The sequence below is a fragment of the Mandrillus leucophaeus genome, unplaced genomic scaffold (genome assembly GCF_000951045.1).
Source record: "Mandrillus leucophaeus isolate KB7577 unplaced genomic scaffold, Mleu.le_1.0 Scaffold163, whole genome shotgun sequence".
Taxonomy (NCBI): domain Eukaryota; kingdom Metazoa; phylum Chordata; class Mammalia; order Primates; family Cercopithecidae; genus Mandrillus; species Mandrillus leucophaeus.
The window spans coordinates 2,516,956-2,528,108 of record NW_012101621.1 but is presented as its reverse complement, the minus strand read 5'-3'; the positions used below and the strand labels follow the sequence as shown (position 1 = coordinate 2,528,108).

General features: G+C 50.2%; 1 protein-coding gene across 4 annotated transcripts in view; it reads left to right on the top strand.

The window, feature by feature from the left end:
* SALL2 (spalt-like transcription factor 2) overlaps positions 1-6,829 on the top strand; it is a 16,428-nt gene extending 9,599 nt beyond the window's left edge. Inside the window, exons 1-4 of one of the 4 annotated variants that reach the window (XM_011976263.1) lie at positions 1,399-1,841; positions 2,251-2,568; positions 2,977-5,078; positions 5,665-6,829. In XM_011976263.1, the coding sequence (XP_011831653.1) occupies positions 1,775-1,841; positions 2,251-2,568; positions 2,977-5,078; positions 5,665-5,901 (2,724 nt within the window). In that variant the 5' untranslated portion in view covers positions 1,399-1,774 and the 3' untranslated portion in view covers positions 5,902-6,829. Of the gene's footprint in view, positions 1-1,398; positions 1,842-2,250 lie in introns of those variants that run through there. The other 3 variants (XM_011976262.1, XM_011976261.1, XM_011976260.1) reach the window with 3 other exon arrangements.
* The last annotated feature ends 4,324 nt before the right edge of the window (positions 6,830-11,153 follow it).

The window sequence follows — 11,153 nt, the reverse complement described above, 5'->3', positions numbered from 1 at the left end:
TTTTTTTTTTTTTTTTTTTTTTTTTTTTTTTTTTAAGTAATGGGGCCTCACTATGTTGCAGAAGCTGGAGGGCAGTGGTTATTCACAGGTGTGATCATAGCTCACTGCAGCCTCAAACTCCTGGACTAAAGCAATTCTCCTGCCTCAGCCTCCCAAGTAGCTGGGACTACAAGTGTGCACCACCATACCTGGTTTACACATTAATATTGTCAAATTTTTCAATTTTTTGTCCCCACAATATTTTTCTGAGTAAGATACTGCAGCTGCAATATTACCACTTTATGAAGAGGGAAACGGTGGTATAACATGGTGTGTCTGACCACCATGTCTCAATTTATCAGCGAGGCAAGAATAGAACTGAGATTAGAACAATTTAGGTTTACTGATGCCCAGGGAAACCACAAAACCAAGGACTTGTGGTCACTTCCTGCATGTAAGAGAAAGTATTTTAGGAAGTGGGAAGCGCTTTAAGACTAATTTCAAGGTAAAAAAGAGAATGCCAGAATACCTGGTCCAGGAGGCATTTTATTCTTACTTATCCTGTCTGAATAGGAGGCTGCCTCTGTGATGGTGAGCAGGTGTTAGCTATTTCTAAGCATTCAAACCAGGCTGGGGCTGAAAGGGCTTTAGACACTGAGCGCTGCCTGGTAGCTCCTACCGCATTGTTTCAAGAGGCTCCCCTCCCCCCCAGGTTAGAGCTGGGTGGGCCTCTGTACGCCTTTGCAGGCTAGCGTCTCCCCAAACCCACTGTCTTTAATAGTGACAGTGTGAGGAATGTTGCAGGAGGAGAATAGAGGAGGAAGAGGGTAGAAAAGAGGGTACTAAGTAGGAGATGGCTTATTAAATAAGCATGGACTCTATAAATTAGGTGTTGTGTAGGCTGGGCGATCTGCGGAGTGGCCTGCATTCAGCTATTATTCTGGGGGAGGAGGGGCGGGGAGTGAAGGGGCTTAGTGTTCCGCAGAGAGTCCTGAAATGACTTCCTTGGAAATTCTACCTTGCAGCCGCCCACCCTGAGAAACTTCTTTTGTGGAGGGGGATGGGGGTAGGGTGGGAATGGAAGTGAGAAAGACGGGACAAAACTTGGAATATTTTGGGGTGTGTGTGCTGGTGAGGAGTGCATGTTCTGAGCTCCTCCTCTTCTTCTGGCCCTCAGACCTCTGAGGAGATCAGACGACCCTCTCTGGAATCCACGTTTTCCAAGCTCAGCGGATCCTTTATCCAAAGAAAAATAAGAGAAGCCTATCGCCTTGCTCCATTGAGCAGGGCTACGTTTCCCACTGTGCCCCTAGAGCTTAGGAGGGGAGGGCGGGAGGAGGAGGGTAGGCCTGGGCAACGGCATCTGCAGATGGGGGGAGCTGGCCAGGGAAGGGGAAAGGTGGACCCCCGCAGTGCTTCACAGCACCTGTCACTGCGCCTCCGGAAACTCTCCCAAGCTCTGGGCTCCCGCCCCCACGCCCCAGCTAGCGCTCCCTTCTCCCGCCTCCTCTAGCTCCCGCCTCCCTCCCCAGCAGCTCCTCCCCATAAACTCCCCTCCTCATCAGCTCCTCCCAGATCTCCCCTCTCCCCGCTTTCTCGCTCCAGCTCCTCCCCGCCTCCTCGCTCCCCTCCCCCTCCGCCTCTGCTCCCTGCCCCCGCCGCTGCCGATCTCCATCTCCGCAGTCTGGGCCGCTGGGTGCAGAGGCTGCCGCAGACCCAGCGGCCACCGCCGCCTCCCTCAATCCCAATATCCATTGTCTCCCACCCCACCTGACCCTCCACTTTCCCCACAACCATGGCGCACGAATCCGGGAGGAGCTCTCGTCTCGGGGTGCCCTGCGGGGAGCCGGCAGAGCTCGGAGGTGCGGTAGGGTCGGGCTGGGTAGGGGTGGGGGCGGAGGGGGATGCGCAGGGGCGGCGAAGACTTTCGGTGGGCGGGAGAAAATGCTTGATTCTCTGCGTAGGCCCCTGTCCTCACACCTATTCCGTGAACTCACTTGTGGCCTTGGGAAGGGAGGGTGGCTGAAAAGGGGAGTAGCATGCTCTTGCCCCCCTCCCCTCCTCCCGCTTCCCTCCCCCTCACCCCTGCCCCATGCCGGGTTGTCTCCTGTCCACACAGTTCTGGCCTGAGCTTTAGACTTCTGCACGGCCTGATGGTGAGCTCATCTCCCCACCCCCAACTAGCGGTTACTGGGCTCCTTGTTAATTAGAGCCTCGGTATACCCAACCCAACTGCGCCACCCACGCTCTCTCTCCTTGTCTTCTCCCCAGGTGATGCTAGCGAGGAGGATCACCCCCAAGTCTGTGCCAAGTGCTGCGCACAATTCACTGACCCAACTGAATTCCTCGCCCACCAGAATGCATGTTCTACTGACCCTCCTGTAATGGTGATAATTGGGGGCCAGGAGAACCCCAACAACTCTTCAGCCTCCTCTGAACCCCGGCCTGAGGGTCACAATAATCCTCAGGTCATGGACACAGAGCATAGCAACCCCCCAGATTCTGGGTCCTCCGTGCCCACGGATCCCACCTGGGGCCCAGAGAGGAGAGGAGAGGAGTCTTCGGGGCATTTCCTGGTCGCTGCCACAGGTACAGCGGCTGGGGGAGGTGGGGGCCTGATCTTGGCCAGTCCCAAGCTGGGAGCAACCCCATTACCTCCAGAATCGACCCCTGCACCCCCCCCTCCTCCACCACCCCCTCCGCCCCCAGGTGTAGGCAGTGGCCACTTGAACATCCCCCTGATCTTGGAAGAGCTACGGGTGCTGCAGCAGCGGCAGATCCATCAGATGCAGATGACTGAGCAAATCTGCAGGCAGGTGCTGTTGCTTGGCTCCTTAGGCCAGACAGTGGGTGCCCCTGCCAGTCCCTCAGAGCTACCTGGGACAGGGACTGCCTCTTCCACCAAGCCCCTACTACCCCTCTTCAGCCCCATCAAGCCTGTCCAAACCAGCAAGACACTGGCATCTTCCTCCTCCTCCTCCTCCTCTTCCTCTTCAGGGGCAGAAACGCCCAAGCAGGCCTTCTTCCACCTTTACCACCCACTGGGGTCACAGCATCCTTTCTCTGCTGGAGGGGTTGGGCGAAGCCACAAACCTACCCCTGCCCCTTCCCCAGCCTTGCCAGGCAGCACAGATCAGCTGATTGCCTCGCCTCATCTGGCATTCCCAAGCACCACAGGACTACTGGCAGCACAGTGTCTTGGGGCAGCCCGAGGCCTCGAGGCCACTGCCTCCCCAGGGCTCCTGAAGCCAAAGAATGGAAGTGGTGAGCTGAGCTATGGAGAAGTGATGGGTCCCTTGGAGAAGCCTGGTGGAAGGCACAAATGCCGCTTCTGTGCCAAAGTATTTGGCAGTGACAGTGCCCTGCAGATCCACCTTCGTTCCCACACGGGTGAGAGGCCCTATAAGTGCAATGTCTGTGGAAACCGCTTTACCACCCGTGGCAACCTCAAAGTGCATTTCCACCGGCATCGTGAGAAGTACCCACATGTGCAGATGAACCCACACCCAGTACCAGAGCACCTAGACTACGTCATTACCAGCAGTGGCTTGCCTTATGGTATGTCCGTGCCACCAGAGAAGGCCGAGGAGGAGGCAGCCACTCCAGGTGGCGGTGTTGAGCGCAAGCCTCTGGTGGCCTCCACCACAGCACTCAGTGCCACAGAGAGCCTGACTCTGCTCTCCACCAGTGCAGGCACAGCCACAGCTCCAGGACTCCCGGCTTTCAATAAGTTTGTGCTCATGAAAGCAGTGGAACCCAAGAATAAAGCTGATGAAAACACCCCCCCAGGGAGTGAGGGCTCAGCCATCAGTGGAGTGGCAGAAAGTAGCACAGCAACTCGCATGCAGCTAAGTAAGTTAGTGACTTCACTACCGAGCTGGGCACTGCTTACCAACCACTTCAAGTCCACTGGCAGCTTCCCCTTCCCCTATGTGCTAGAGCCCTTGGGGGCCTCACCCTCTGAGACATCAAAGCTGCAGCAACTGGTAGAAAAGATTGACCGGCAAGGAGCTGTGGCAGTGACCTCAACTGCCTCAGGAGCCCCCACCACCTCTGCCCCTGCAGCTTCATCCTCAGCCTCTTCTGGACCTAACCAGTGTGTCATCTGTCTCCGGGTGCTTAGCTGTCCTCGGGCCCTACGCCTTCATTATGGCCAACATGGAGGTGAGAGGCCGTTCAAATGCAAAGTGTGTGGCAGAGCCTTCTCCACCAGGGGTAATCTGCGTGCACATTTCGTGGGCCACAAGGCCAGTCCAGCTGCCCGGGCACAGAACTCTTGCCCCATCTGCCAGAAGAAGTTCACCAATGCTGTCACTCTGCAGCAGCATGTCCGGATGCACCTGGGGGGCCAGATCCCCAATGGTGGTACCGCACTCCCTGAAGGTGGAGGAGCTGCTCAAGAGAATGGCTCCGAGCAATCTACAGTCTCTGGGGCAGGGAGTTTCCCCCAGCAGCAGTCCCAGCAGCCATCACCAGAAGAGGAGTTGTCTGAGGAGGAGGAAGAAGAGGATGAGGAAGAAGAGGAAGATGTGACTGATGAAGATTCCCTGGCAGGGAGAGGCTCAGAGAGTGGAGGTGAGAAGGCAATATCAGTGAGAGGTGATTCAGAAGAGGCATCTGGGGCAGAGGAGGAGGTGGGGACAGTGGCGGCAGCAGTCACAGCTGGGAAGGAGATGGACAGTAATGAGAAAGCTACTCAGCAGTCTTCTTTGCCACCACCACTACCACCACCTGAGAGCCTGGATCAGCCTCAGCCAATGGAGCAGGGAAGCAGTGATGCTTTAGGAGGCAAGGAAGAGGGGGGCAAACCGGAGAGAAGCTCAAGCCCAGCATCAGCACTCACCCCAGAAGGGGAAGGCACCAGCGTAACCTTGGTAGAGGAGCTGAGCCTGCAGGAGGCAATGAGAAAGGAGCCAGGAGAGAGCAGCAGCAGAAAGGCCTGCGAAGTGTGTGGCCAGGCCTTTCCCTCCCAGGCAGCTCTGGAGGAGCATCAGAAGACCCACCCCAAGGAGGGGCCGCTCTTCACTTGTGTTTTCTGCAGGCAGGGCTTTCTTGAGCGGGCTACCCTCAAGAAGCATATGCTACTGGCACACCACCAGGTACAGCCCTTTGCCCCCCATGGCCCTCAGAATATTGCTGCTCTTTCTTTAGTCCCTGGCTGTTCACCTTCCATCACCTCCACAGGGCTCTCCCCCTTTCCCCGAAAAGATGACCCCACGATCCCATGAGCCTGTTTTTCTGTACCTGCTGCTCTTTGTCCCACAGAGCAGAAACACCTTCACAAAAGGACCTCCCAGATTTATGAGCCCTGATTTTGTCTTTTTCTCTAAGTTCTTAACATGATATGTCCCTAGTGGCTTTTCTCTAGTCCCTGAGCTTGGAAATTACTGTGCTTACAAGGGGATGGCCCCCTAAGGAATTTTTCTTACCTCCTCATTCTTTGTACCTGAGGAAAATAGATTCTCTGCAGCTTTCTCAAGAGGAACCCTCTCCAGCTTCCCTGGTGTGACCCTTCTTTCCCCTCCTCTTTCCTCTCCCTTTCCCTTTGGCAGGTGCACCTGAGCACCTACATTTGGAATTGCAGCCTAGCCCAAAGGGCTGGCAGCTGTCTCTGAGGGCCCAGTGTCACTCCTCTGGGGTGACTTTTCTGCTCAGTTGGTGGGTGCGGGTCCCCTATCTTTCTAGAACCAGTATGTGGCATTCCTGTCAAGTGGCCTGCCCATGAAGCCCTGGAATTCCAGCTCCACCTCTACTACCACTCCAAGCCTGGCCCCACCAGTGCTGTTTGGCCTAGGAACTGTGGCTGGGAAGGTGCCTCCAACAATGGGATCCAGGGAAGCCAACGAGAAGACAGCTCCCCTCCTATTTCAGCCTCCTGCACCCAAGGCAGTGCTTGAGAAGCCCATCATAGACAAGAAGTAGCAAACTGTATATTCCTTTCCCTTCCCCCTCCTCCAGAAGGTGCTGGTACTGAAGATGCTCCAGTAATTGGTGACCCAACCCTAGGAAGTATGGAGAAATGAAGGGCATAGGAAAATTTTCCCAGTAAATCCCCTGATGGTCACATTAAAGTAAAGGTGTTGGCTGGTCAGTGTGCCGAGACCTCTCCAGCTTCTCATTCATCATGGCCTCTCAAAGTCGGGAAACAAGCTGATTTCTTGCCAAGAGGTCTCCCAGGAGATATCTGGGAAATGTGAAGTTCATATCTTTAAGGAGCATTGTTGGTCAGCATGGTCGATGAAGTAATGATGAGAGAGTTATGGAATGTTGCTAAAACATAGGGCTTGCTGGTACCTATGTGACTAAGAAAGGGGCATGATGTAAGAGAAAGGGCCTCAAATTATTGTGAATGTGGATATTCTCGTTAATATTCTTTTGGGCTAATAGTGACATAGTGTGCAGAGGTGTTCCAGGGATCATGGGGGATTTCCTAGCACTAGTATGCTTCTAGTTTTAGATAACTCCCTCCTTTATTCCCTGGCCCCTTGTATTTTCCTTATCTTCCTCTTTCAAGACCCCTATCCTCCCCATTTTGCCTATCTGTAGGCTGGGGCCTGTGTCTTTGTCATTGTCTGGTTCTTAGAGTCCCAGACTTTGGGAGACCAGCTCCAGGTGGCATCCTCCCTGCCTCTCTGTCTTGTAATGAGATGTAGTATTTACTCTTAACATAGGATCATTTGGAACAGGAGTTCTGAGGAGGAGAGAGTGAGGGTTTTGCTGTTGACTGACTTGAACGATGGCTTCTCCTCAAGCTGTAGGCTCCAGAGCTTCCTAACCTAGTAAAATGTCAAGAACAGACAGGGGAGATATTAGTGTCTTTCCCTCTATCATTAAAGGTGTTTTAACCAAATATTTATGTGTTTCTCCTTATTTCATGATTACATAGCCAGCTGGGGTGTGATATGGGCATTCTCCAACATTGAGATTCCCTTCCCACCTACATCTCCTGCCAAAGCTGAACATATGGTGTTGAAATATTTACTTTATTCAGCCTTGTCCTAAGACAGCCTTCAGTTAATGTAACTTCCCTGTGGAAATTGTTCCCTGTGGAGTTTGTATTTCCAAAAGGTAGGCATTTGCCCATTATGTCCAGTCATTGTCTAGATTTTCTCTACCTAGAACCTTCCACCACCAGGCTTTTGTGTGGGTTTTGTTTGGAGGTTGGAAACTTTCTTTTCAGTCTTTTTCAAACCACAGATCAGCCTTCTGATATCAGTGAATCTGTAGAACCAAGGTGAGTTAAACTTTATGATCCTTGAGATCTGATGTCATAATCAGAAAGAAAAAAAAAATGTAATTCAACCCTAATAATTTCTACCAACAAGACAAAGGAGGATTCTTAGCATTAAGAATGCAGAGGAAGCACATAGGGATGGGGTTAAATAAAACGTATAATTTTTTTTTTTTTTTTTTTTTTTTTTTTTTTGCCTGTCACAGTGGCTCACGCCTATAATCTCAACAGTTTGGGAGGTCGAGGCAGGCACATAGCTTGAGCCCAGGAGTTTGAGACCAGCCTGAGCAACATGGCAAAACACTGCCTCTTCCAAAAATACAAAAATTAGCTGGGTGTGATGGCGGACACCTATGGTCCCAGCCAATCAGGAATCTGAGATGGGAGGATTACCTGAGTCTGAGAAGATTGATTTGTAAGATTCTAATATCACTGCCTGTTAGTGCTAAAGGGATGGAACTGATAAAATGATTTGCCCAAAGTCACTCAGTGGCAAAGCTGGATTAAGAACCCAGGTAGGGCCAGGCACGGTGGTTCATGCCTGTAATCTCAGCACTTTGGAAGGCCAACACGGGTGGGATCGCTGGAGCCCAGGAGTTCAAGACACGCCTGGAAAACAATGAGACCCTGTCTCTGCAAAAAATAATTAGCTGGCGGGGCACGGTGGCTCATGCCTGTAATCCCTGCACTTTGGGAGGCTGAGGAGGGTGGATCACCTGAGGTCAGGAGTTCGAGACCAGCCTGGCCAACATGATGAAACTCCGTCTCCACTAAAAATACAAAAAATTAGCTGGGCATGGTGGTACGCGCCTATAATCCCAGCCATTCAGGAGGCTGAGGCAGGAGAATTGCTTGAACCCAGGAGGCAGAGGTTGCTGAGAGCTGAGATCATGCCACTGCACTCCAGCCTGGGCAACAAGAGACAAACTCTGTCTCAAAAAATATGTAATAATAATAATTAGCTGAGCATGGTGGCAAGCACGTGTAGCCCCAGCTACTCCACTGTAGTCTCAGCTACTCAAGAGGCTGAGGTGGTAGATGAAGGCTGCAATGAGCTATGATAGCACTGGACTCCAGCCTGGGTGACAAGAGTGAGACCCTGTCTCAAAAAACAAAACAAAACAAAACAAAAACAGAACTCAGGTAGGCAGAATCCCAGTCATGGCACTACTTTCACTCATCAGAGATGGCACTTGCTTCCTGCTACATCATTTAAGATTCTGGATGTGAGGCTGCCTGTAAGAAGGGAAAGAGGTGAGTAAACCTATTCTTTTTTAGGGGCGGGGGGACAGAGTCTTAACTCTGTCACCAAGGCTGGGGTACAGTGGCGCAATTACAGCTCACTGCAGCCTCAACTTCCCAGGCTCAGGTGATTCTCCCATCTCAGCCTCCCAGGGAGCTGGGACTATAGGTGTGCCCCACCACACCCAACTAATTTTTCATATTTTCTGTAGACACAAGGTTTCACCATGTTGGCCAGGCTGGTCTCCAACTCCTGGGCTCAAGTGATCTGCCTGCCTCAGCTTGTCAAAGTGCTGGGATTACAGTCATGAGTCACTATGCCCGGTATAAACCTACTCTTAATTTAAGATAAAGAACCAATGTTTAATTCTAGTTGCCCCCACCAGAGCAGTACAAGCCCCCTTTAAAATGTAACTGGTGAATAGGAACGCATGGGAATCTTTCATTTCTGGCAAAGCTTTGTAGATCTGCTTTTCCTCTCAGCCTGTGGAAGGAGGTGGGTCACCAATCCTTCCATCCCCTTAACCTCTCCCACCCCCACTAGACACAGATAATGCCATTTAACTAATTAAACCAGACTTGCCCTCTCTTTAGGTGCCAGTTCCCATTATGGTAACAGCTGTCAGTGAAGCTTCTATTGATGGACACTTCCTTGGGCAGGCCAGCACTAAGCCTGAATCCCCACCCCGCTTTTTCACAGCTCTACTTTATTTTCCTTCCGCCTCCTTTTCATTCTTTTCCCTCTCCTGCTTTTTCTCCTTTCACTGACCTCCTCTTATTTAATAGCTTTTACTTCTATTTCTTTTCACCCTTCATCCCTAATTTATTCTTTCTCTTCTTAGAGCCTTTAATTTCTTCCTTCTTACAATTGACCCTATCTCTATGCTCAGCCCCACCATTTCCCACTCTCAGTAACTTTTTGCTGGACAATCTTTTTGGAAGTTGAATTAAGTCTAACCTGCAGGAATGAATATATAAATAAATACAGCTTGCAAAACACTTATTTTACATGAAACAGAGGATCTAGTTCAAATTGGATGAATAAAGTCATTGCTATTATAAGAAGCAAGAGACCGCTTCTTCACTCATTCATTCAGTTGACTTTTGAGGATTTACTCTGTTTCAGAGACCAAGAGTTCTCAATTCCTAGTCAAAATAATTTTTAGGCTGGGCACAGTGGCTCACGCCTGTAATCCTAACACTTTAGGAGGCCGAGGCGGGCAGATCACCTGAGGTCGGGAGTTCAAGACCAGCCTGGCCAACATGGCGAAAATCCACCTCTGCTAAAAATACAAAATGTAGCCGGGCGGTAGTGGCCTGTAATCCCAGCTACTCCGGAGGCTGAGGTAGGAGAATTGCCTGAATCACTTGAGTTGCTTGAACCTGGGAGGTGAAGGTTGCAGTGAACCAAGATCGTGCCACTGCACTACAGCCTGGGTGGCAGAAGGCAACTCTGTCTCAAAAAAAAAAAAAAAAAAAGAGACCAAGTGTTGGTTAGGTGCAAAAGTAAATACTGTTATGCCTCGCTTAAGGACCAGGACACATTCCAAGAAATGTATCATTAGGCAATTTTGTTGTTGTGCAAACCTCATGGAGTTTACTTACACAAACCAATATGGTATAGCCTACTACACACCTAGATTAGGTGTGGCTATGGTATAGCCTATTGCTCCTAGGCAACAAACCTGTGCAGCATATTACTGTGCTAAATACTGTAGGCAATTGTAGCACAATGGTATTTGTATATCTAGACATGCAAAAGGTACAGTAAAAATACAATACGAAAGATTAAAAAATGATATACCTATATAGGGCACTTTCCATGAATGGAGATTGCAGGACTGGAAGTTGCTGTGGGTGAGTTAGTGAGTGCATGGTAAGTGAATGTGAAGGTCTAGGACATTACTGTAAACTACTGTAAACTTTATAAACACTGTATGCTTAGACTACACTAAATTTATTTAAAATGAAGTAACCGTGCTACAACATTCTGGCAACTACAACGTCACTAGGTGATAGGAATTTTTCAGCTCCATTATGATCTTATGGAACCATTGTTCTGCATGTGGTCCATAGTTGACCAAAACATCATTATATGATGTTTGACTGTAAAATAAACTTCTGCCCTTAGGGAGCTCAGTCTCAGCAGGAAAATGTAAACAGATACTCTTTTTTTTTTTTTTTTTTTTTTTTTAAGAGACAGGGTCTCAGTATTGCACATGGTGGACTCCAACTCCTTGGCTTAACTGATCTTCCCATCTCAGCCTCCTGGGACTACAGGCACATACCATGGTGCCTAGCTTTAAACAAATACTTTTATTTGGGGGTGAAAGGAACTATGAGAGATAATGGACAGTGTCCTGTGGAATCCAAGAGAGGGAATTCAAACTTGTAATTCTAAAGTGGAGAAGGGAAAGGGAGCATACAATTCTCTTGAATTCACCTTTCACAATAACCACTCTCAAGTATATTAACTCAACCTATACAACTTAGGAATCAATGCAGTTGCCATTTAAGAACCTATGCAAGGCCGGGCGCTGCAGCTCACTCCTGTAATCCCAGCACGTTGGCAGGCTGAGGCGGGTGGATCACTTGAGCTCATGAGTTCAAGACCAGCTTGGGCAACGTCGTGAGACCCCATCTCTACTGAAAACACAAAATTAGCCAGGCGTGATGGCAGAGGCCTGTAATCCCAGCTACC